Source organism: Stenella coeruleoalba (genome assembly GCF_951394435.1).
Source record: "Stenella coeruleoalba genome assembly, chromosome: 2".
In the NCBI taxonomy this organism is placed as follows: Eukaryota; Metazoa; Chordata; class Mammalia; order Artiodactyla; family Delphinidae; genus Stenella; species Stenella coeruleoalba.
This window is the reverse complement of record NC_137147.1, coordinates 142,514,246-142,538,586: the sequence shown is the minus strand read 5'-3', so window position 1 is coordinate 142,538,586 and position 24,341 is coordinate 142,514,246. Positions and strand designations below refer to the sequence as shown.

The 24,341-nt window shown below is 56.9% G+C and overlaps 1 protein-coding gene across 1 annotated transcript; it reads left to right on the top strand.

Annotated features, from left to right (window-relative positions):
* The first annotated feature begins 1,376 nt into the window (after positions 1-1,376).
* Positions 1,377-24,010, top strand: PLEKHO2 (pleckstrin homology domain containing O2). The gene is made up of 6 exons (XM_079913525.1): positions 1,377-1,505; positions 7,583-7,732; positions 12,603-12,719; positions 16,991-17,095; positions 18,610-18,708; positions 21,024-24,010. The coding sequence occupies exons 1-6, from the start codon at positions 1,494-1,496 to the stop codon at positions 22,047-22,049; spliced, it is 1,509 nt and encodes a 502-aa protein (XP_079769651.1). The 5' UTR covers positions 1,377-1,493; the 3' UTR covers positions 22,050-24,010.
* Positions 24,011-24,341: the final 331 nt, after the last annotated feature.

Sequence of the window (24,341 nt, the reverse complement as noted above, 5' to 3'; positions counted from 1 at the left end):
CACAGGGTACAGCGGCTGCACAGCTCTGCAAGTTGAGGGAATAAAACCGTGTGGTGGCCACAAGAGGTGGTTGTCATGTATACTCATTTTCTCAGTTTCCCAGGCTGGATTTTCTTCATCCTTTTAGATAAAGGAACCCAGGCCCAGGTATGAAGAAAAAGTCTGACTCCATCTTCTTTCCCCTTGGCCCTGGAGTTCCAGGCTGCCCTTTTCCATGCTGACTGGAAGTGACTTGGAAGCCTGAGGGCCAGCAGAAGGCAGTGAAAGGGGAGCTGGGTCAACTGGTACAGCCGCTGCTATGGCAACCAGAGCCAAAGGAGGTCACCATTGATTCCACACGCACTTAATTCTTCCTGCAGAGGCATTGGGCAGGGTTGACCCAGAGAGCTAAGAGGGAAGAGGTGTGTGTGTGGAGGGAACAGGACCGTGATGGAGGTTGGGATGTAGCCAGTCACTTTCTCTCCCTAGGCCTCTGATTCTCTAAGTGTAAAGTGAGAGTACAAGGTATAACTAACACCATTATCTGGTCCCTACATTTCACTCCTCGGCAAGGTTGTCAAGGCTGCAAGATTCACTGCTGGATGGGGTGGGGGCGGGGCCCTCAGATATGGGAACCAGAGGAGGACGGCTCTGAGCAATGCCCAACGAGGGCAGGAGAACACTGCATTTGGGGACCCCCAAGAGTCAGAGGCAGACCTCCTCCCCCAAAGGGACCCTGGAGTCCAGACTCTCAGCCCCAGGTCTTCCCGTTAAACGACTCTCCGGACGGGATCCGAGCTCCAGGCGCCGCCCTTCCAGGAGGTTCTAGGGAGAAGAGGACCAGGTAGTCACCACTACCCTAGCGTCAGGTAGGAAAGAAGGACTCTCTGGATGCCCCCATTTCTGGGCCGCCCAGGCCGGCTTGGCCCGGTCAGGCAACCCCAGCCCACTCGGTCAGGAGACCTGAAATGCAGAAGCCGCCACCTCCTCGGGCGCTCTCTCGGTCTTGCCCCACCCCGGCCCCGCCCTCGGACCCCGCCCGCTTCCCTCGCCTCTGCCTCTGGCCGGAAGCCCCCTCCCCTCCCCCTGCCGGTGCCCCACACCCTTTATCCCTTTCCAGTCCCACTCCTTCCGCGAGTCAGGGAAACCTCTCTCCGCTCGGTTCCCCACCCCACCCCCGTCTTCCTCCAGCCCCGGCTCCTCCATCCAGTCCCCGAGCCCCCGCCCGGCCCCGCCCAGGCTCCTCCCTCAGCCCGGCCCCGGCCCTAGTTTCCCGCCCCAGACCAGGGCCTCAGGGCCCAGCTAGTCCCCTCCTCGGGCCCCGCCCCCGGCCCCCGGAAGCCTCTCTCCGCCCTCGGCCCCGCCCCCCCGAAGTTTCTTGGGCCCCCGGCAGCCAGCGGGACAGAACGCACTGAGCCGCCGCCCGGCCGGCGGTGGATGGAGGTAACGGAGACCGCGCGGCGCCGGGAGTGAGCGGCCGAGCGGTCGAGCGGCCGGACATCAGCGGTCTCGTCATGGAAGAGGAGGTGAGGACCGGGCCAGTCGGGGGACCTGGGCTGGGGTCTTCGAGACCCTCGCGGCGGTTGGGGTCCCTGGCTCAGGCCCTTGTTCCAGCCAGCCCCTCTCCCGCGGGTCTCCAGGCAAAGCCTAGGCAAATGAGATGAGCAGGGGCGGGGGTAGGGATAGCAGACCCATCCTCCTTCATTATTTCTGTCTTCTCTCACCAACTATGGGCATGGGGGTTGTTATTGTTCCCATTGGATTGATGGGGAGACTGAGGCTCTGGTCAGTTTGATGACTTGCTGAAAGTGTCCTAGGTTGCTGGGCTCGAACCCTGGTTACCACTGACTCCCTGTGCCGTCCACGTCGGATCCTTAGGGCACACTGTGTGTGTGTGTGTGTGTGTGTGTGTGTGTGTGTGTGTTTTGTGGTGGGTCTGTGGGTTCTGGAGTCCCTGTCTCAAGGAATTTTGAGGTTTTGACCCTGTCTGGTGGCCGCAGGACTGGAAAAGTTGCGTTTTCTCCCCTGTTTAAGTCCCTGTGAGTCTACCTTCTCCCCTGCTTGGGTGTCAGGCCCTTGTAGGGGCTGATTCCTGCCCCTGCCTTTCCCACATCCCTGGAGGGCTGACTCCCTGGAGGAGCTGGGCAGCTGGACCAGCAATGCCCCTTGAGCCTCCCTCTTCCCCCTCAGGACCCTCTTGGTCTGGGGTGGGGTCAGACACTTTGTAACCCCTGCCCTTTAGTAGCAGACTCAGTTCTCTCAGTAGCCCCCTCATCCAGGCACACTGCCAGCACTTAATGTGTGACTGTGGAATGCATAAACTAGGGAGGGGCCTGCTGTGGCTAGAGGATTTTGCTTCTGGTCCCCCAAGGGGTCTCAGCTTCTGCCCCTCCAAGACCGAGGGGAGGGGATGTGTCTTTGCCTGGATAAGTGGGGAGGAAATATGAAACTTCACTCTTGGGGCAACCTTGGCTAGCTGGGGACCAGGCTGCCTGTGTCCCCATCAGTGCTCGTCTCCCTGCTTCCTGGGACCACTGCCCAGGGACAGCTGGTGTATCCGTCAGAGTTCTCTCCAGGCTAGGCCCTGCATTTCTGTGGGATGGTAGATAAGTCACTTCCCCTCTAAGCCTGCATTTCTTCTTCTATAAAATATAGGGCCTGGTCTCCTCCCCGGGTCCTGATTGTAGCCCCTTCTCTCAGAATGGGTGGAAATAGGGGGCAAAGTCAGGCCACTATGATTGGCTGTGTTTTCTTGCTGACAGGGGTGGGGCTTCCCCACCCCTGCTGTGAGGGCTGGGCTGTCTGGCTGTGGCCCCTCTCCTTCTCCCAGGGGATTTGGGACAGGATTACTCCATCTCCTGATCTGCTCTGGCCCCCAATTAAGGGAAGTTCTCCTGGGGCCTCCTGGGCCAATGGCTTGTCTGGAGGTCCGCCCAGCCCTGTACTCCCTCTGGTCTTGAGTCTCTAACATTGCCACTTACTGACTCCCAGATGCCGAAAGCTCCCCGCACATCTGGGCTATCTACGGTCTTGCCCACCACCTCCCCACACAGCCGGGAGCTCCCTGTTCCCTACCCCGCCCCCCCTTTGACATCCCTCTTTTCCTCTCATTTCTTTTCCCCTTAACTTCCTCTTGTTTCTCCAGGCCTCAGTGCCCATCCTCCTTTCTCTAAAACACCTCTTAGATCTTAGTCGTCTGCTCTGCCCCATGACCCCAGGCTGGCCTCATCACCTCACTCCCAAATGGCTGCTTTTAGTCCTCCCCTGGCTTTGAACTTCCTCCCCATGTCCCAGGAACCCTGATGCCAAGCCCCCTCAGCCTCAGTGACCTCCTCCATGCAATGGGTTGGTAGTCCCCATCAGCCTGAGATTTGGTGCAAAAGTGCAGGTCTGGGCATGGGGCATCTAACCATTTGTGTTCTCAGGGCCTCAGTTTCCCCATCTATAAAATGAGGGAGGTGGGCAGTCCAGAAATGCGATGGTTTATGTGCAAAAGCTTTGAAAGCTTCAGTTATCAGTGTGAGGTATTGTTGCAACTGGACTCAGGCTTTTCTATCTCTGCCCTGGGGTTCTGCCCCTCTTCCTCTCAGTCATGCCTTTCCCTGGCTTGACCTCCAGTGGCACCAGACTGCTCCTTTGCCCTAACACATCTAGAGAGTGGCAGGGCAGTGTCCTGTCGCAACACTGGTTTTGTGACCTTAAGCTAATCTTCGACCCTTTCTGGCCTGCACTTTCTCATCCTGTAGTGAAAGGGTTGAGAGTATAGGGTCTTTGGTACCTTCTGTGCCTTTCCTTCTTCTGTGGGCCAAGATGTGTGTCTCTTTCCCTCCTCACAGTCTTACCAAAACCCTTCCTTCTGCAAGGGCTTCCCAAACTAACCCCAAGTCCTTCCCCTACCAGAGAGCCAAGACCGGGGTATCCGTCTGGGTCAGTGCTAGAGCCCTCCCAGTGGGCTGGGATCCTCTCAAGCAGGGGATGCCTACCCAACCCCCAGACTGGGGATTTCCCTTGTGCAGGGTCTGTGTTGCCCCCATCAGACTGGAAGTTCTTCAGGTCAGAGCCTGTGCTTCCTCTCTCTGATTGCCCCGTCACAGGGCTCTGACATGGTAGGTTCTTAGCAGAGTTTGGTCAGGGCATCATGGGGTTTAGTCAAAGGGCAAAGGTCATTATCCTAAGCTCCCTGTGATGTAAGGTGCCAACAAGTTCTCTTCTGCTGGTCTCTATCTCCCTGTCATGGCCTGTGTTGTGGCTTTCCACGTGCTCCTTTCTGTGCACAGTGTTGGGCTGACTGACCTGGTGTCTTTTTCCTTTTTTTTTATTTTTATTTTTAATGAATGACCCAGAGGCCCTCCCATCTCAGGCAAAGCAGAGCCAGGCTGGTGCCCAGAGGTGCCTCAGGAGCTGCTCGCGGTGGGCGGGGGGAGGGCCTGAGTGAGGATGGGTGGGAGAAGAGAGAGCGAAACAGGAAGAACAGTGGTCAGCTGGTCAATAAGAGGAGAGGAGGCCGAGAAACCGGGCTGAGCAGGACAAAACCTCCCCTGTGAGCCCTGCCAAGGGGAGGGCCCGCTTATTAAAACTTACTGGGGCATCTCCGGCCCCCTGGTGGGAGAGTGTCTGAGGGGCAGGGAGAGGGGCTGGTGAAGGATGGCAGGACTCTGACCTCCAGCCAGGCCTGTCTTCTGGTGGCTCTTGCTGTGGCTGATTCCTGGCAAGGAGACCTTCTCCTGGGCTTCGGTTCATGCCACCTCCAGCCCCTCAGCTGTCACTCCCCCCATCCTCAAGTGCGTTCTCTCCTCAGTGCCATCCTGGTACTCCCATCCCTGAAGGCTCTGGACTGGCTTCCCTAGCTAATTCAGTCATGGCATTCACCAGGCACTTCTCTGCTCCATGCGGAGAGGATGGTGGTCAGGGTACCAGGTTCCAGCCCGGCCCCCGGGAGCTTCCAGCTGGCAGGAAGTTATCATGTCTCAGGCTGTGGGTGAGGCAAGTAGGGGAGGTCACAAGTGGAGGAGGATGTGAGATCCCATGGGGTCGTGGGTGGGCCTCTGCAAACAGGAGGCGAGCTTGGAGCTCAAAAGTAGATCTGGGCAGCATGCTCCGCGGTCTTGTTTGAGAGAAGCCTAGAGTCTGCAGGCCTAGGGGATGGCCATCTGCTGTAGTTGCTAATGGAGGGGTGTGACATGTCAGATGTTGAGGTGGGGTTTCCCATTTCCCACTTCTACCCCTCCAGCCCTGGTGGAGGCCAGCATAGAGGGGTCTCTGTGTGGATGAGGCCCCAGCGGGTCACACAGCCCATGGGGCTGAACACAGGGTCTCTGGTGATGGGGTGGGCGGGCACTGGGTGCATGGTAGGATGCTAGAGCCTCCCCCTTCTTGTCAAAGGGCCCTGAAGTCCCCTCTTTCCCTGATCAGGGTGGCTCATAACTGGCCTGTCAGCAAGCCTCTCACTTCCTCATTTCTCCATCCAGGAAGACCATTTGGGACCATTCCACTTCTCCATTTCTCTTGCCATCTACAAGTTAGGGAGAGACCCTGAGGGGGCATCTCGTATTCCTGGAGCTCCTGGGAGCATTGAGGCCCAGCAGCTAAGCCCAGAAAGGCCTTGTCCTGAATTCTGAACCAGGCCCAGGGAAAGGGTTCCAGAGAGCCAGAGGGGATGGCAGTGACAACAGTAACAATAATGACAGCTGCCATTTACTAAGTTTAGGGTATCTTAGGCATTGCTTTGTATGTCGTATCTTTTTATTCAGCAACAAACATTTATTGAGCACCTATTGTGTGCCAGACACTGCCTAGGCATTGGGGATACAGCAGTAATCAAAACAAAAAACCCTGCCCTCACGGAGTTATAATCCTTGCAACTTCTGTTAATATCATCATTTCACAAATGAAGAAACTGAGGCTTAGAGAGACCAAGTGACCTGCCTCTGGTCTGTGTGACTTGGGCTTCAGAGCTCAGACTCCTGACCACTGGAGTATGCAGTTCAGAGGGCGAGGGGGCCACAGTAAGAACCAGACTGGGGATTCCCTGCCATGATGGAGCACAGGGAAGCCATGCCCTGTCCAGCCCCTGACAGCCTACCACACTTCTGTCTGGACTTGTCCTTCCAAAGGCAGCTGTGGCCACAGGGTATCCCTGGGGAGGGGTATGCTCCTTTTAACTAGAGCCCCATTTTTTTTTTTTTTTTGTGGTACACAAGCATGTGGGATCTTCCTGGACCGGGGCACAAACCCGTGTCCCTGCATCGGCAGGCGGACTCTCAATCACTGCGCCACCAGGGAAGCCCTGGAGCCCCATTGTTAAGCTTTATGTAAATTATAAAGCAGTCAGAATTAGTCAGTGCTGATTTCCTTCTAGCATCCTGTGGATTCTGACATGCTCTTAGCCCTCCTCTCCTGCACTCTCCCCTTCACACTCACCACTGTGGGTACCAGTCATTGAAGCAAAGTGGTTAGCAAATTGGGTGTATTTTTATTTTCATTTCACAGATATTTCTTGAGCACCCATTATGTGTAAAGGAACGGTGCTGGGTTCTGGGGACCAAATGTGAATTCGACCCCATCTGGTAGGCATATACCTGGCGCCCAGCTACTTAAGCAGGTAATCAAGAGGCACAAGATGTCAGTGACTGGCCTGGAGACTCCAGGGTGGCTGCCATGTCCTAGAGAAGGGTTTGAGTTTACCTCCTGTACCTGCCTGTGGTCGAAGGCAGTGTCCTTGGAGCCCTCGCCAGACAAGGTGGCTACCCTAAAGTCCTGGCCTGGGGCAGGGATGAGGGCAGCGGAACTTCCTGTTTTGGGGTAGGATGCAGGGGCCGCAGAGTGGGCTCTCTAGAAGGGCAGGGGTAGGGAGGAAAATTACCACTCTGCCTGCCTGCCTCCTTCCATCCTTCGGATCCTGCATGAACGTCCTTTCCTCTGGGAGGCCTTCCTGAGCCACACGGACCTGAGCCAGGTCCCCCGCTGTCCTCTCGCACTCCCTCCTCTTCACTTCCCCTTCACTGATTCCTTCATAGCATTTCATGGTTGTTAATGTATTTATGTCTGGTGTTTATTTGTTCAGCTCCTCCTTCCCCACATTGCCAGCCCCATGAGGGCAAAGATGTGTTCTTTTTATTCTTCCCTGCCTACTCCAGCATCCGTGACATTGTAGGTGCTCAGTACAGCATGTGTTGACGAGGTTGAATGAATGCACGGGAGGCAGAATGGTGGAGGGGAGAACATGGGGTCAGAGAGACCCAGTTTGAATTCTGGTTTTGTTCTTCCAGCGGTGTGACTCTGGCGAGTCACCTCCCCTCTCGGAGCTTCAGTCTGCTGTGACATGTGGATAATGATGCTACCACCTGGGAGGGTGGTCGCGTGGGTTAAATGAGACAGTTTGGGTAAAACATAATACAGTGGTTCAGTATAAGGTGACTGCAGCTGTTATCGTTGTGGCTGCTGTTGTTAACTGTTATTTCTGATATTGGATTGAGAATATCTGCCTCAGGCGTTGTGGGGAAGCTCAAATGGGGTGATATCAGTAGGTATCCAGCAGAGGGACACATCCCTGTGTGGCCTCACGGCAGCAACCCTCACGGCGCGTCCGGATGCTGTGTTACAGGGCGTGAAGGAAGGGGGCCAGAAGCCTCGGGGAGCGCAGACAGCGGACAAGGCTGGCTGGATCAAGAAGAGCAGCGGGGGCTTCCTGGGCCTCTGGAAAGACCGCTACCTGCTCCTCTGCCAGGCCCAGCTGCTGGTCTACGAGAACGAGGTAAGGACCTGCCTGGTCCTGAGTTTGGGGGTGCCGGGTCAGGGAGCAAAGTGAGGGCAGCCCAGGCCACAAGAGGATTCCAGAACCCGGACTGGAAGGCCTGCTTCGCTTTTGACCCGCTGTGCAACCTTGGGCGATTGCCTGGTCTTCTCTGGGTCGGTGTGGTACAAGGACGATACCTCTAGGTGCGAGCGTAGGACTCCTGGATGAGGGGCTCTTTGAAGCATATGTGCACAGGGATGTGTGTGTCTCCTCAGCTGTCCACCTACACTGCAGCTCCCTGTCCCGGGGCTAGGTTCCACATCTCTGAAGTTTCCAGAAAACTGAAGCTTGCTCCACTCAGTAATGATAGTAGAAATAATACTTATTGCTCATGCTTGTTTGGAGGTCTTACATACCTCTTGGAGGATGCTCACAATAGTCCCTTAAGAGTGGTCATCATGGGGACTTCCCTGGTGGTCCAGTGGTTAAGACTCCGTGCTCCCAATGCAGGGGGCCCGGGTTCAATCCCTGGTCAGGGAACTAGATCTCACATGCCGCAACTAAGAGCCCACATGCCGCAACTAAAGATCCTGCACACGGCAACGAAGATCCTGCATGCCTCAGCTGAGATCTGGCACAGCCAAATAAATAAATAAATATTAAAAAAAAAAAGAGTGGTCATCATGTCACATTCTACAGAGGAGCACCCTGAGGCCCAAGGTGCTCAAATCCTGTTCAGCATCTCAGTGAATGAAGGTCAGGTCTAGAGCCAAAGCCAGGGATCTCTCCACCCAGCTATGTCAGCAAGTAAACTCTAAAACTTATTCTTGGTGGAAGTCCTCTAAAGTACGCTGGATATTGTCTGCCTTTCAACAGAAGGTACTGACCTAATGGAGTCTTTCCTTGGTGGCTCAGAGTCACTGAGGATCAGGCTGTTCCATACTGCCAGACGGTGCTTTTCAGCTTTGCATTCTCCTCTAACATCAAGCTGCCAGTTGCCGCTTTTGCCGTCCTTGTGCCTCTCACAGTCCTCATATCTTCCCACTTCAGACTTGTGCCCCTTTTCATTTCAGCAGGTTTGGAACTTGGACAACCCAGGATGTAGAAGTTGTGTGTTAAATAAGTGTCAATAAAGTTCTGGGTGAAGACCTGAGGCCAAAAGGTGGCCTTTACTTAGAGATGCTGTTTATGTTCTGGGGTTGAGGCTCTCAGAGGGCCTGTCCACTGCAACTGGGCTATTACTGTATGACTCTGACAGACGGAGTACACGGGGAAGAGCTGGCCTGGGGGCAGAGGAAGGGGGATCCTGCCTGTTCCCCATCAGCCTCTGTCAGCATGCCTCAGGCCGTCTTGGCAAATTCATAACTGTCGCAGACCAAGAAAGATCTAGGTGTTCAAAGGAGCTGCCTTTGAGAAGCATCTCACCTTTCCTGACCAAGTCCCCAGGCTCATGGAGTTGGGGTGTCAGAGAAGCAGCCGGAGGAGGCCAAGGGGGTGAATGGTGCAGACAGCCCCCCAGATGTTCTCTACTGCTGCTGGCCCCAAATTAGGTTGTGCTGTGGCGGCGGCAGGGGGCTATTTTTATAAATAAAGGGGGCTGTCGCAGCTTCCTCCAGTCCCAGCTGCCATAAGAGTTCAGTGACAGGCCCCCCAGCTGTCAGCCCATCAGGCGCTACCAGACTTGTCCTGGGTCACCTCTCTACATCTGGCCCACGTCTGGGAAGCAGGAAGGATTTCATATCCCCTAAACACAAAAAAGTCTAAATCATGCTTTAAAAAAAAAAAATCACTATTCAAAACCTCAGGGCAGTTTTAAGAACTTAGCACTCGGGGGTGGGGGAGCTTGGCACAGGAGAAGGAGTTGAGAAATGCTTACTAGTTCAATTCCTCTTTCTGATGTAAGGAACTAGGCGAGTGCGAATGACTCTTGGCTGTTTCTTTGCTGTCAGTGAGGCTGACATTCCAAAAATGCTGCCCCCGCCCAGTGCCTGCTGGTTTATCCGACTTTTCTGAGAGGCAGAAGGGCCGGATGATTCAGCGTTTCAGGTTGAGAGGAGACCCAGGTCAGGCAGCCGTGGGGAGCTGGGTGGTGGAGATGGAGTGACTTTTGTTTCCAGACAGAGGAGGGTATGTTTGGGCCGGTAGCTGCCTAGTCGGGGGAGACCTGTGCCCATGGAGTAGGTGAACCTCTCTCTCTGGGATGGGGGTCGGGGGGACGTCCTTTCTGGAGTCTCACTCTGAGTCAGGCATTCAGTTCAGCAAACTTTTCCTCTTGAGGGCTGCCCCTTGTAGGGTGCTGTAGGGGGAACAGAAAGGAGAGCAGACACATGCAGCAGAGGGTAGAGAGAGATGGCTCAGCAGGGAGTTAGGACCATTCTTCCCCATGACAGGGTGTCCCTAGCACCTAGTAAGATGCCTGCAGACGTGCCCTCTGATGGGGACCCTTAGAGGAGGGAGAGAGCACCGAGGCTTAGGCTCTTGCAGGTGAGCAGGGCAGCTTCCTGGAGCAGGTGGATTTTACCAGCCCTTGTGTTGAGTGCAGGAACCTGGAAGGGACTGGAGACTAAGGATTGGAAAGAGGTGCGTGGAGGCAAAAATGGGAAAAGACACCTGTTTGAATCTAGATGGGAAAGATCAGGCCACCCTGGCCACCTGTTCCTCTTTCCCTGAAAGGCTGAAGAGAGAGTAGGTCAGTGGTTACTCACCTTAGCTGTACAATCATCTGCTTTGAAAAATACTGATGTCTGAGCTCTGTCCCCTGGGGATCCTGATGTAATTGGTCTGGGATGTTGCCTGGGCACTGGGGTTTTTTTAAGCTACCAGGTGCCGCCAAGGTTGAGAATCTCTGGTATAGAGCAGAGGTTCGCAAACTTTTGTATAAGGGCTTGTTAAAACTCAGATTGCCAGGCCCATTCCCCCAAGATTATGATTCAGTAGGGATGGGCCTTGAGAATTTGCATTTCTTTTTTTTTCCAATTATCCAATTTTTTATTATTAGATTTAACAGACAGAAAATTATATTTCAATAACTTTAACTAGAACAAACGTAACATAGGGGTAAAAAAAGATTACAAAAACTTAAACTACATCTTGACGAAGACCTGTCGGAAATAATGTGCAAACCAGCGCTGGTCCCCAGATACACTTTGCATTAACTTTTTTTTTTTTCACACACACACACACACACACACACACTGTATTTTATTTTTATAAGAGATAAATAAACTGACACCAAGCATTGTAAATGGATGACCACAACAAAAGCAACAATGATTGCAATTACCAAACACGAAACACACTCACACTGTGTCATAATATTGACATTGAGTCCAGTAATCCTCCACTGTAACAGCTCCTTTACTTTGCAGTGAAAATTGATTTGTATATTTTTTGCCTCTGAGTCCTTGTGGGATATATATATATTTTTTTTATTCAAGAGAATTTGCATTTCTAACAAGTCCTCAGGTGATGCTGTGGCTGCTGGCCCAGGTACCACACCTGGGGGACCACTGGTGCAGAGCAGCCAGCAGCTAGGGCACTGTCCAGCTTCTGGCTCTGCCTGGAAGGAGTCTGATATGCTACAAAGGGCTCTGGCTTGGGAGTCAGAGGATGGGTGTTTGCGTTTGGCCCTGCTCCTTACATTTGGGTCTGTGCCCAAGGGTAAATCTCTTCGCCTCCAGCTCTCATGCTCTTCCTCTATAAAATGAGACAAATACTGGGGCTCTAGGATTTCAGGGTGCTTGAGGGACTCAGGAGAATCGGGGATGCAGAAGTGCTCGCTAAGTGTCAGGGTTTCTTAGTATATGCGACTTATCATGGAGGGAAATTGGGGCGTTTCCTCTGCATATAATCGAGTCACTGCCTCCCGGATATTCCACCCCAAACTGTGGAGCACTGAGGCGGTCCCTGGTTGGATGCTCTGCATGATGTCCAAGAGCAGGAGTTGGCTTAACTTGCGTGCCCGTCTCCAGGGCCTGCATCTGCTTCCCTCGAGTCTCCAGGGGGCGAGTGTGCCACACCCAGGAAGCTGTTCCAGCTGGGTGTCCCCTGGAAGTGGAACCAACTGACCAACACTGAGGGAGGAGGGTGTCCCAGACAGCTGGCTGGAGAGGCACCTGGTGGGTAGAGCCCATGAGGAGAAAACACTCAAGGGCCAGGGCTGGCAGGCAGAAAGGCAGCCCAGCCAGTGTCCAGGGGTGGCCGAGAAGAGGCTGGCCACTGTCCTGGCCACCAGCCTTACTAGTGATGAGGCCTCACGGTGGCAGACTCAGGGGGCACTCTAGAAGGAACCCTTGCCTTCTCCATTGTGCAGGCCATGGAGAGTGGCCTCTCACCCCAAGCCAAGGGTCAGCAGAGGAAGATGCCAAGTGGGGAAGTCAACTCCGGATCACTGTGGTGAAGGCGGGTTGTGTAACCTCAAACAGCCTTATTCACGCTTCTCTCTGTGGCTCTGCCTGGAAAGCCTTTTTTTCCCCTCATTTGTGACAACTTGCTCCTCCTTCCAGACCACCTCTTTCACAGGTCTCTGCCTGGCTTCTGGGCCTGCGTGGACTCCCTGGCGCACTTTCCTAAGCCTTTCTAGCTTCCCCGTTGCCTCCTTTGACCTTAGGCGCATTTGAGTCAGCCCTGCCGCCTGCCTTCGGGCTGTGAGCCCCATTTCTCCTATGGATGGTGAGCCTGGAGGGCATCCCTCCAACCGGCGTGGACTGAACACCGTCTCCTTGCCAGGGTCTGAATGCTGCATCTTGGTGGTTGATTGGCAGCCCGAGGGCCCCCTCTGACCAAGCAGTGCCCTCACTGAGTGGGATCAGGGTCTGGGGCGGGACCTGGGTGTTTGAGGGTCTAGGGCATCTAGCTCTCACCATGTCCCCTGTGTCTCCCTCCCCAGGATGAGCAGAAGTGTGTGGAGACAGTGGAGCTGGGCAGCTATGAGAAGTGCCAGGACCTTCGTGCCCTCCTCAAGCGGAAACACCGCTTTATCCTGCTGCGGTCCCCAGGGAACAAGGTAGGGCAAGGCCTGCTGCTGACTGACCTCGCTCCAGGCCAGGGTCTGCTGGGCAAGGTCACCCCTGGAAGGCTCTCTAAGACAGGCTGGGCCCCTGGATGCAAGTCTGCAGGTTCTCTGTTGAATGTGGCTGAGGCCCAGACCCAGGGGCTGCCACAGGTTGGACCTTTGGCTTGCTTTTAACTTGAAGTCGCCCCAGCCCCTGGTTGATAGGAGGCACATTTAGACCTCTGCTGAGAGCTCTGCTCCCCTCTCCCCTTCTAGGCCCTGGGGCCTCCTTCCCAGGCTGTAGTTGGAAAGTAGTCTTTGGGAGGTGGGGCCCTTGGCCATCTCCCGGACCCAGGAGGCCCAGGACTGAGGCAAGAAAGCTGGGGATGAGGCCTTCACCCCGCCAGGCCTCTGACACCCTGACGTAGTCAGGCGGCCACACCCTCCCCTCATCCCAGGCCTTCCTGGGTGGGCCACCTCTCCTACCTTTCATCCGAGGCTCAGTGCTTGGACCTGCAGCCCCCCAGCTTTCCTCCCTTTGCACTGTTCTTTCTTGGCTGAAGCTGGAGGAAGTCTCTTGCCTGAGAGGTTTTCGCCCTGGGACATGCTGTGTGTGTGGATGAAGTTCGCTGTTTGCACCCCGCACCTCTGGCAGGGGGTCCGGGTGGGTGCTAACATGTGGTAGAGTTTCACAGATGTCAGGAGGGAGATCAGATTGGAGGCTGGCATTTACAGCACCTCTCGCCAGGTCACACCAATCTGCAGCTGGGCCGTGCCTTGCCCCAACCTCTGCATGTCATGTGGAGCCTCGCAGAGCGGGGCTGAGTCACAGAGGCTGGGGGTTGGAGAGTGGGCCTCGTCTGGGCTTGCCCGAAGCCATTCTGTCTCTTTCATAGGTTTAAGGGCCAGGAACCCAGTCCTCTGTGGTCCCCGGAGCTCTGGGCCCTGGAGGAGACCACGATGCTTTACTCACTAACCCTCTGTCCCACTTGGCGGTGGTTGGGGGCAAGGGAGCCACCGTGGAGCTCTGACCCTGGGTGGGGTGGGGGGTGTGTGTGCCCAGGGTAGGGGCAGGTTTCATTGACCTCTGATGCTTAGGGCTCTGTGAGGAAGGGGAGAGCCACATTTTGGTCTTTCAGGCCCTGGAACCCCGACCCTGTCCTGGAGATCCACTTCCTCTCTCAGTGGCGCTGTATTTGTGTGTGTGTATTTGGGAAAGGTGTAGAGTGCGCTATATGTGAAGGTCTGCCTGTGTGCCTGATACACGTGTGTGCACCTCTTTATGTACCGCTGAGTGTTCGCCTGGCCCAGGGGCTGCCTGGGTCTTTGTGTGTCCCTTAGTGAGCATATGTGGATGTGAGGTGGAGGGGACCTTGCTTCTCTGTCCTCTGCCAGCACGGTTCTGTGGGCCACCTCCTTTCGCGGCTCTGAGAATCATCTGGTGGTGGGCCAGGTGGGTCGGGCCCCACTCGGGGGGGGGGGGGCGTCACCTTCCGAGAGGCCTGTTTGTGCAGCTGCATTGTCAGCTGCTTCGGCCAGCACCCTCCCTTTCATCCCTGAATCGTGCCAAGAGTTCAGGTCAGCTCTGGGTGACCCTGGGAGCAGGGCGAGGGTCGGGGAGATAGGGCCGTGGGGTGATTGGTGGGGGCTGCTGGGCAGCGGGAGCACAGCCCACGCTGGTTCCGGCTCAAGGGCCCCTGACCCTCGGCACCCAGGAGCTCACACAGAGAGTGGGCGCTCTCCAAAGGCCAGATGGTAGACGGCCCCGCCCCCCCAAGCATCCTCTCTCCTTTCCTATCGCCCTGGGTGTTCCCCTCCTCAGGGAGGCTGCAGGCTGGCCGGGAGGTCACATGACCCCGGCTGTCTGGTCCAGAGGCCGCCTTTTTTTCCCTCTAATCAAATAAACAAAGACTCCAGTGTCTTGCGTGCCCCTCTCCCTCCTGCCTCCCTGTCCCCACGCCCCTGCCATGAGGTCACAGGCAGACGCTGCCAGGAAGCGGGGTGGCCTCTGCTGGGCCTTGCTGCCCCGCTGGTTTCAGCCAGCTTGGCCCTTTCCTCTTTCCTGTCTCCTCTCTCCCCCTCCCGCTTCTTTCCTCTCTGCCATTTTGTCCTCCCCCCTTTTCCAGCCATGTGGGCCTTCTCTGTGTCCAGTCCCGTTAGCTTCTCCTAGTGGGGCCTGTGCTAGGAAGGGCTTGAGGAGGGACGTGTGCAGCCTTCAGGACACAGGGGTGGGGCAAGAGGAGCAACTTCTTGGTCTCCTGTTTGTCCCCATTCGGACCACCTTGTGGGATGCCTGGCTCATTCAGCAGGATTTCAGGGTTCCTTAGGGTGACACTGGGTCCCATTTAACTTCGTATTCCCTCTCCTAGGGGAGCCCCTGGGCCAACACCCTCCCCCCAGCCTGCCTAGGTGGGCTGTCAATGGGAAAGGGTCACAGCTTGGGTTGAGTCCAGTGGTTGTGTTTTTGTCCCACTGAGGCCCTGAGTAGTAAAGAGACCTGTGCAGGTCTCATTGCAGGTTGGTGCGACTAGAACGCTGTGAACTTGACTCTCAGGCCAGTGCTCTTTCTCTTGCTGCATCTGTTGCTGAGTTCAAGTGTATGCCTCTCAAGCTCTCTGGGATGCTAAGTCCTGCACCAGGCAGGGACCCCACCAACTCAGGGCCTGTGAGCAGGAGAAGCGTAGCTGGGCTCATGGGCTGCCCTGGGTCACCTTACTCGCAGCCCTCATTCAGGGCTGGGTGGGCCCTTTCAGAGCCCAGATGCAGCGCTGTCCCTTCCTGAGCCCCTACCGGCCCTGATGGCTGGGCTGAGGCAGTTGCCAAGGTGCCCTGGGGTTTTCGACTTAGCTGCCGATCTGCTGCCAGGATCAAATTTACCCTGGTCATGCAAATGAGCATTGGGCTGTGCCTGGCATGGGGAGGTGGGTGGAACCAGGGCCCTGTGTGAGGAGAAGGCAGAGGCAGCCAGGAGGAAGTTATATAACAAGGATGCTGAGGGGGCCAGGCGGGCTGCATGTTACATAACTGGGAGAGCAGCAGGAGGGAAAGCGCTATCTTAACACCCGGGCAGGGATGGGCAGCTGGCGACCCGCCTGACAAAGAACTAGGGCTTCCTAGTGTCAGAGTGCGCAGCGGCCCCAAAACAGGAACCTTGGGCCAGTTCATTCATTGATTAGCTATTCATTCAGTAACCATTTCTGAGTACCTACTATGTGCCAGGCTGTGGCTTTAGTCATGTTTAATTCCCTCAGCATTGCTTTGTGGTAGGCGGTGTCATCCCTTTTTCCAGATGAGGAAACTAGGACTGTTTTGTCCAGAAGGAGATAAATGGTGATAATTCCTAGTACTGAGCACCCGCTCTGTGCCCGCTTCCACGTTTAACACTTTGCTACATCACTGATCTTCATAGCTCCCTGAGGCTCCGAGTCAGCCAGCTGTGAGTGCTGGTCTGTCCAGCTCAGAGGCCCTACTGCTGTGTCCACCATAGGGGTGGCTCCTGGGTTTGTGTGACCTCACTCCTTCCACTGTTTCCTGTCTGACCATGGGGCCTGACAGGAAGGGGCCTCTCTGAGCTGCCTTCTGATGCTAATGTAGGAGTTCGGAGCTCCTGCCTGAGGTGGGAAGGAACCCGTGGGGTGGTGTGGGATGAGGTTGGGTGTGAGGTCAAGTCATGGGGTTACTTTAGGCCACCTTGGCCAAGTTCCATCCCATCTGATGAGCCTCTTTTTTCTTATCTATATGATGAGGGGGCTGGAATTGACCCCCTAATGCCCTTTCTCTCTTGCAGCCTGTGATTCAAGGCCAGAAAGGAGACCCTGGGACTTTTTCACTTGTCCAGGACTGGTTGTGGGGCCCACTGGGCAGCTGCAGGCGGCCCTGGTTCCAGTGGGCCTTCACCAATGGACACCCCTCATGCCTGTCACCTCTGTCATTGTACTCAGTCTGATGGAAGTAGACTGGGACTACTCCTACTTTACAGAGAAAACTCAGAGGTCAGGCAGCTGGTCTGCGGGAGTCACATGGAGTGAGACCAGAGCTGGGCAAGGCTGATTTGAATCCAAATCTCTGGCAGCTGTATACATGGAGAGGGCCCCTTCTCTGCTGGATCTGTCCCCTCCCTTGCTCTGAAGCCCCAGTGTCAGACCTGACGTGGGGGTCATTGTGGTTTGCTCCTGACCAGCTGTGCGGGGGCAGACTTCAATCTTGGGTGGGAAGCTTCCTCAAGACCCCAAATGGGAACCCTTTTAAACATCTACTATCCACCCCACGCATGCCCCTTGCAGGTCAGCGACATCAAGTTCCAGGCATCCAATGGGGAGGAGAAGGAATCCTGGATCAAAGCCCTCAATGAAGGGATCAACCGAGGCAAGAACAAGGCTTTCGACGAGGTGCGATGAGGTCCTGTGAACGGCTCTGGGTCTCCTTTCCCACCGTGTGTGATCTCAGAGTGGACCCTGCCCCACCCCACCCTGACAGCCCCTTGATTATGTCACTGCTACAAACACTGGGGCATCTGTGGTTGTTACCTCGTTTAATCCTCACAATACCCCTCAAAGTAGGTGGTTGTGTTCCCATGTTACAGATGAGGACACTGAGGTGTAAGGAAGTTAAGTAACTTGTTTTAAATTAAAACGTGGGTAAGTGGTGGGGTAGAACTTGACTGGGTGCAGCCATGCATCCTTTCCAACCCAGCCCCAGCCGGAAACAGCAGGAAACAGCAGAGAGGTCTGTGGGTGAGCTGAGAGCTTGACAGCTCACTCTTCAGTTGGGCGGTGAAGTCCAAGCTTGGCTGGCTCTAACCCTGGGCCTCCTTATCTGCTTGCAGTGGCCACCCAGCCCCCTGTGCTGTAGTGGTGATGGCAGCAGGGCCATGATCAGGCTTTCGGCAGGCAGAGTGTCCCAGGGGGCCAGATCTCCTAGGGAGGGTTTATCTTTGATATCATGGATTCATAGCTGTTTGGGCAAAAATGGGCTTGGGGGGCCACCTAGAGTGACCCCTTGGATTGCAGAAGACTGAGACCCAATGGGAGCGAATTTTCCCACGCAGGTTCCCTCTTAACACCCAGGTTCCCTGCCTCGCAGCCATGGCTCCTGGATCACGTCTTACGTGACTGTGCCATGCTCAGCCCTTCACTTGCTTGGGAAAGTGTCCCCATTTCAGGGGAGAGAGTGTTGGAGGCCACAGGAGCATGGGCTGGGTCTCGGCCCACAGCCTTGGCGGAGCAGGACCAGCTCCTCCACTGCAAAGACCCTCAGGTGGGCCTGAGCCTCACCTGTGGGCAGAAGAGTCTTAGCCCACCCCCCCACCGCAGGGACAGGCTGCTCCGGGATTCAGAGTCTGGATTTCCCACGTGACTCTTCCTATGGCTTCCCGGCTACTCCCCACCCCCATTCCTTATCCTTAGAGAGGAGATGCTGCCCCCCAGACTCCCTGACCCCTGGGGGTGGAGGCCCTGCTCTTTCTTGAGCTATCCCCAGGGGTCCTGGGAGAGTGACTGGGGCCAGGGAAGGTCTTTTCTGGAAGCCAGGTACTAGGGGATCGTGGGCTGTCTTCTCCCCGCTCCCCCCCCAGCTTAGCACAAGAGCAGCCTCGGGGCTGCTTACGTACTGCAGTGGACTGAGGGGTGAGGGCTGATAGCCCACATTTGGGCAGGAAGACTGAGGCTGTGCAAGCAGCTGCAGAGAAGGGAGAGCCTCAGACTGCAGAGAGATGACACAGGCTGTGGAGAGTCGGGGGGAAAAGCAGGGAGGTGCCTCAAAGAGAGGGACAGCTGGGGCCCTTGACCCTGTCAAGCAAGGATGCAGGTGCAGACCCTGCCTCTGAGTCTCAGGTTAACGCCTGGGCGTTTCCTCCTCTCCTCAAGGCCTGCTGGGGACTGACGTGGTTCCCTGTCCTTCCCAGGTAAAGGTGGACAAGAGCTGTGCCCTGGAGCATGTGACACGGGACCGCGTACGTGGGGGTCAGCGGCGCCGGCCCCCTACAAGAGTCCACCTGAAGGAGGTAAGGCCTTGGCCCCAGCTTGTGAAGGTTGGGAGTCAGATGAGCCTGGGACCACAGCTCCTTAGGTGGCCGCGGGCTTGGGCCACCTTTTTCCTGAGCACTCTTGGTATCGGGCTGCCTGAGTGGCATGCGGGGTGTCGGTGTGGAGGCGCGAGTGCTGTATGTCCTCAGGGAGTGGGTGCGCCTGCTTCCCGTGTTGAGTCCACGGGCCTTAACCCAACCTGGTGCTGGAGGGAAACTGAGAGCCTGAGGCTAGTCCCCGCCTCTCAGAGCTCAGCTTCCAGCCGGAGAGGAGACCTGTCCACGGACTGCTCCAAGCAGCGCTGTCTAATTTTGGTACAGAGGGCGGCTCAGGCAGGCTGAGCAGGAGGGACCACGGAGGACCCACAGACACCTGAGCTGACCCTTGAAGCATGGGAACGGTTTCAGTGGGCAGACTTGGAGTGAGGGAGGTCCTGGGTGGAGGGAATGGTGCGAGCTTGAGGCCCAGGGCAGGGGAGTTTGAGGTGTGCCTGGTCCCTTTGGCTGGGAGATGTGTCTGGGAAGGTGGGGTGGGGGGAGGAAATTGTGGAGGCCTTGAAAGCAGGAGTCGGGGGCAGGATGGATGGGAGGGTGCGTTGCAGAGGTCAGTTGGAGGCCCTGGGTAGGATGGGTCAGGTTGATGGAGGGAAAGGCAGGGGGCCAGGAAATAGAGGCAGGGGTGGGGCCTCTAGGCCCCAGGAGGGGGTGAAAAGGGAGGGGCCGGTGCAAGAGACACTGGGAAGCAAGAGCCACCTGGGCTTGTGATTGAATTCAGGACTCGGGGAGGCGGACTGGACAAAGAGGGAGGGTTGTCAGGAGTGCCCCCAAGCCTGGAGACCCGGCGAAGGGAGGCCCTGGACACAGGGAATGTGGGAGAAGTTATGGGCAAGGGGGAGGGGGCAGGGAGGAGCCCTTCGTCAGACCAGTGTTACTGATGGGTGTCGATAGTTGGGGGAGAGACCTTGGAGGCCAGGAAAGAACCTCAGCCGATGTTGCCTTTGGGGAATGGGGGGCAGTAGGGAGCAAAGGAAGAGGAAGCCAGAGAGTGGCGCATCCGGAGAGAAGGGCACAGGACTGGGGGTCATCAGCCAGGTTGGCAGCCACAAGTCACGAGGCAGGACTGAGGAAAAGGCAGATGGTGACGTTTACAGCACATTTTCTCAGCTTAGGGCTGTCATGGGGTGCAGGGCTGGGGATGCTGGAGAGAAGGAGATAGACCATGGCGGGGAAGGAGGGAGACAGAAAGGGGCCAAGGTCATTGGAGTGTTTGCTGGTGAGATGAGATAGCCTGTTCATGTCTGTCAGCGGAGGGAAAAAAGCCTGCAGAGGGAGTGACTGAAGTAGCCAGAGAGGAAAGTCATGTCTGAGGGAGGAGGCCTAGGAGGTGTGGGGCAGGCCAGCCTTGGAGAGGGGAACCCTCTGAGAAGAATTCAGGGAGGCACTCGTGTCCGGTGACTGAGCGCATGTGTAGGCCAGGTCACCCTGTGTGTGTAAAAGGGAGTGAGGGACCTTGAGGGACCTTGGGAAGGGCCTCCTGCCCAGCCCCGCTCCAGGCCCTCTGAGGCTCCCTGGGAGTTTTCCCCATGACCGTGGGGCTGCTGGGTGTCCCTGTGGGCCCCTGGGGCCAGATGGCGCCAGCTGCCTGCTGGGTGCAGCTGTTCTCCTCTGGCACTCAGCTGTGGTCTGGGGCTGCCCGTGTCTGGGGCCACACGTGACAGCACGAGGAGAGTGGGCACCAGCTGCTGAGCAGCTGGGCAGGCGAAGGCTGGAGAGCTCTGGCCCGGAGGGCTGGCCGACCGGACAGAGGTCTGCAGGGCGAGCAAGCTCAGGATGACGCAGGAGACCCATATGTGGGTTCTGGTCCTGTCGACTGCTGACTGTGGGGACCCTGGGTGGGTGGTTGCAGAGAAGGGACCCTCCCAAGGCCCACAGCCAGGCTGGAACCGTGTCCCCTGACACCCAGGCCAGCACAATTGCCATTCAAAAGAGCGGCCTATCACACAGGCTGGAAGAAGCCAGGCTGGGGCGCTGAGAGCGCACCCTAGCTCTGGCTTCCTGGCCTGTGATTTCAAAACCAGGAATTCTATGGAAGTGAGAGACAGGAGAGGATTCATCAGAGAATCACTTTAGCTTCTAATCAGGTGGCTTTGGAAACCAGAGCAGAGGGCATGGAGAGTAGGGGGCCAGGGGCCTGGGCAGCCTAGATGGGAGGGCTTAAATACCTTGTAGGTGGGCACACCTGACCCAGTGGCTGGTCATCCAAGTTCATGCCCATATCCTGCCCCTCCACCCAGGTAGCCAGTGCAGCATCCGATGGGCTTTCGCGCCTGGACCTTGATGTTCCTGACAGCGGGCTGCCAGTGTTTGCCCCCAGCAATGATGTCAGGGCAGCCCAGCCCCGGGAGACACCCCGGCCGCCCATGCCTCCTACCAAGCCTTCTGCAGCACCTGAGACGACCAGTCTTGGTGACGGAGTGGAGACCCCTGTAGGGGAGAGAGCCTCAACCCCTGTCCCAGCAAGCTCTGAGGCCCACCCTGAAAGCCGAGAAGACTCAGAGACTCCAGTGGGGGAGGACAGGGGCTCTGAGCAGCCCCCCAGCAGGGTCCTGCCTGACAAACTGAAGGTGAGCTGGGAGAGCCCCAGCCCTGAGGAGCCCCCTGACCCTGAGAGTACAGAACCGCCCCAGGTGCCCGATTCTGGGACTTCCAAGGCCGTGCCTAGGGAGGGTGGGAAGCCCGCTCCACCCCCGACACCCCCAGCCAAGATCTTATCGGAGAAACTGAGAGCCTCCATGAGTGGCGTGCAGGCTTCTGGGCCAGCCCAGAGTCCTGGGGCCTCTGAGACCTCTGCCCGAGGCCCAGCACAGGTCTCGGTGAATGGTGTGGATGACAGCCCTGAGCCCATCAAGCCATCCCGGGATGCAGGCACCCCAGGAACTTGCCCAAAGGATGCAACAACGTCCACAGCACTGCCCCACTGGGACCCGCAGCCTCAGTTCCATCCCCGCTGCTCCTCCCTGGGGGACCTGCTTGGGGAAGGCCCCCGACGTCCACGGAAGCCTGGGGAACAGCTGTATCGGGCCCAGCTGGAGGTGAAAGTGGCCTCGGAACAGACGGAGAAACTGTTGAACAAGGTGCTGGGCAGTGAGCCGGCTGCTGGGAATGCCGAGGCGCTGCTCAGCCAGGCTGTGGAGCAGCTGAGGCAGGCCACCCAGGTCCTGCAGGAGATCAGAGATCTGGGAGAGCTGAGCCAGGAAGCACCTGGGCTCCGGGAGAAGCGGAAGGAGCTGGTGACCCTCTACCGGAGAAGCGCACCCTAGGGCCTGCCAGCCCAGAGCATGGTCCCTCCCGGCCGACTCAGTCCACTGGAGCCCAGCCCTGCCGAGAAATGTGCTTCTTTCCAGGCTGTAGAAGGGCCATCAGGCATGTCAGGGTTTGGCCAGGACCTGCAGAGACTCCTGGGATCCTTCTCGCCCTGCCCTGGCCAGAGGTGCCAAGTGCCACCCAGGGCCGCTCTCTGGCCGGGCCTCCAGCTCTGGGCTTGGGCTGGGAGCACGCATGCGGTACCTCTGTGCTGGCGTGGTTGTTCCGAACAGCCCCAGGGCCCTGGCACAGCGCTCGGGTTTTTGAGGGCGGTGTCATCTCTGCTTCGCGCCCTCAATAGTTTACATTCCTGACTTCTGAATAGAGCACAGCTGAGCCCCCCTGCCGCCTCCATGTCCAGATGTTCCCAGGCAGAGGCAGCTTCAAGCCATAAGCAACCCTCCCCACCCCCCCTATTCCTAGTAGCTGCAGGGGCCTTGGGTCTAGACTAGAGGTTTGTCCTTCAGCTGAGTGAGACCTGGAACCCAGCTAGGGCCTCTGAAAGCAGGTGGGAGGCATCTGTGTGAGAAAGCCACTAGCTGTGGGCCCCCTCCCTGGGCCTGTTTCCTATTCTGCAGGCCTTCCCCTCTGGTGAGCCGTGATTGGGGGACTCCAGGGTGGAGGAGGAACTCAAAGGGTCTCGTAGTCTAGTCCCTGCCCCTGGACCCGCTTGTGTCCAGCCTTGCACATTCCTGTACAGGTGAACCCGATGTCGACATCAGAACATCCTGTATGTAATTCATTATAAATCAACCTTCAGAAGAGAAGCTGCCCCAACTTCTGTGCCTCCCAGATGGGATTTATATCTGGGTCTCTGTGGTTGCTTCTGAACCCAAACAGGTCCGGTATCCCAGTTATTTCTTCAAATGCCGTTGGGAGTGTGTTGGGACCTGAACCCACTTCCCTCTCCCCTTTCCCCTCACCCCTCTGGCTCAGGCTAGAGGGACTGCTCCTCCTGAACTTCTTGTGGAAGGAGCATTAGCTCCTGTCCCTTTCGTGGTCCGTGCCTGCACCCCGGGCCTCTCCCGAGCCCCTCCCCGCCGTCGTCTCGGGCTCCAGGAGCACATCCAGTCTCCATCCTGCTGCAGCGGCCGGACTGAGGGCAGTCTATAGGTGCAGAGGCCCTGAGGGCCACAGCCACTCTCCCTGGGGCCTGTGGGAGTAGGCGCAGCTTCTGACAGGCCTGCTCAGGGGTTTCTGCAAGTGCACTTTTGTTTACTGAAAGAGAAGGAGGGTCACAGCTGCGTGCCTGGCCTTCCTGCCCACTGCCTCACCCCCAGCCACCAGTCATGCCCTCTGAGGCCCGCCGGCACAGCTCACTGCCTTCTTCTCCTTGGTTCTTGAGGACAGTGGCCAGGGATCAGGAGGGGCACGTGTCCACCCTGCAGCCTGTACTGGGCAGGGGTGGGGGCAAGCAGCAAGGTCACGGCTCGTGAGCCCGCCTTGGCCTCCCTAAGCCACACTCCTTGAACAGACTAGGCTCCCATGCCCCAGTCTGATGTCTCTCCATCTGTCTCCAGTGTGAGAGCAAGAATGTCACCAGGGGCTCACAGTCACGTGGCCCCCTGCAGTCTTCCTTTGGGGAACAGCCTTGCTCCACCAGCAGCCTGGGCTGGCTGGAGCATTAGCCAAGTCACCTCCTTCCTGGGACTAGAGCCTCAGTTTCCTCCTCTGATAAGTGACCAGGCTGAGCAAGTAGCTCTGGGGTCACCTTAGTGGCCTAATGCCATTGGTTTCTGTGGGCTTCCTGTGCCTTGGCAGCCTGGACCCGAGGGGGAAGCCAGCTTCCAGGGGAGGGGAGAGGATCGGGAATTCACAGGGGCTGCCTGGCCTGCCTCCTTGAGGAGGGTGGCATTCCATGCCTTCTGCTTATGAAGCGCCTTTCTTGAAGTTTGGCAATAAATCCCTTTTCATGGAACTTCGCTGCCACAAGCCTGTTTGTTGGTGTGGGGACCAGCTCCAGGGCCTCATGGAAGCAGAGGGTAGGTGGTGGTTGACCGGGGCATCACCTTTCCTCCAAGCTCTCTTCGAGGGCCCACATCCCATAGTCCAGGCTGGGGGCCTCGCCCTCCCTCAGTGCTCCACCTTCGCCAAACTCGGCCAGGTGCTCCAGTCTCATCCCCTGCCCCCAACACGTTTCTACAGCCCGGAGGCCAAGTGTCATAGGGAACAATGCTTTTCAGTTTTTAAAAACTTCATTTGGAAATAATTTCAAACACAGAGAAAAGTTGCGAGAGTAAGTATAGTAG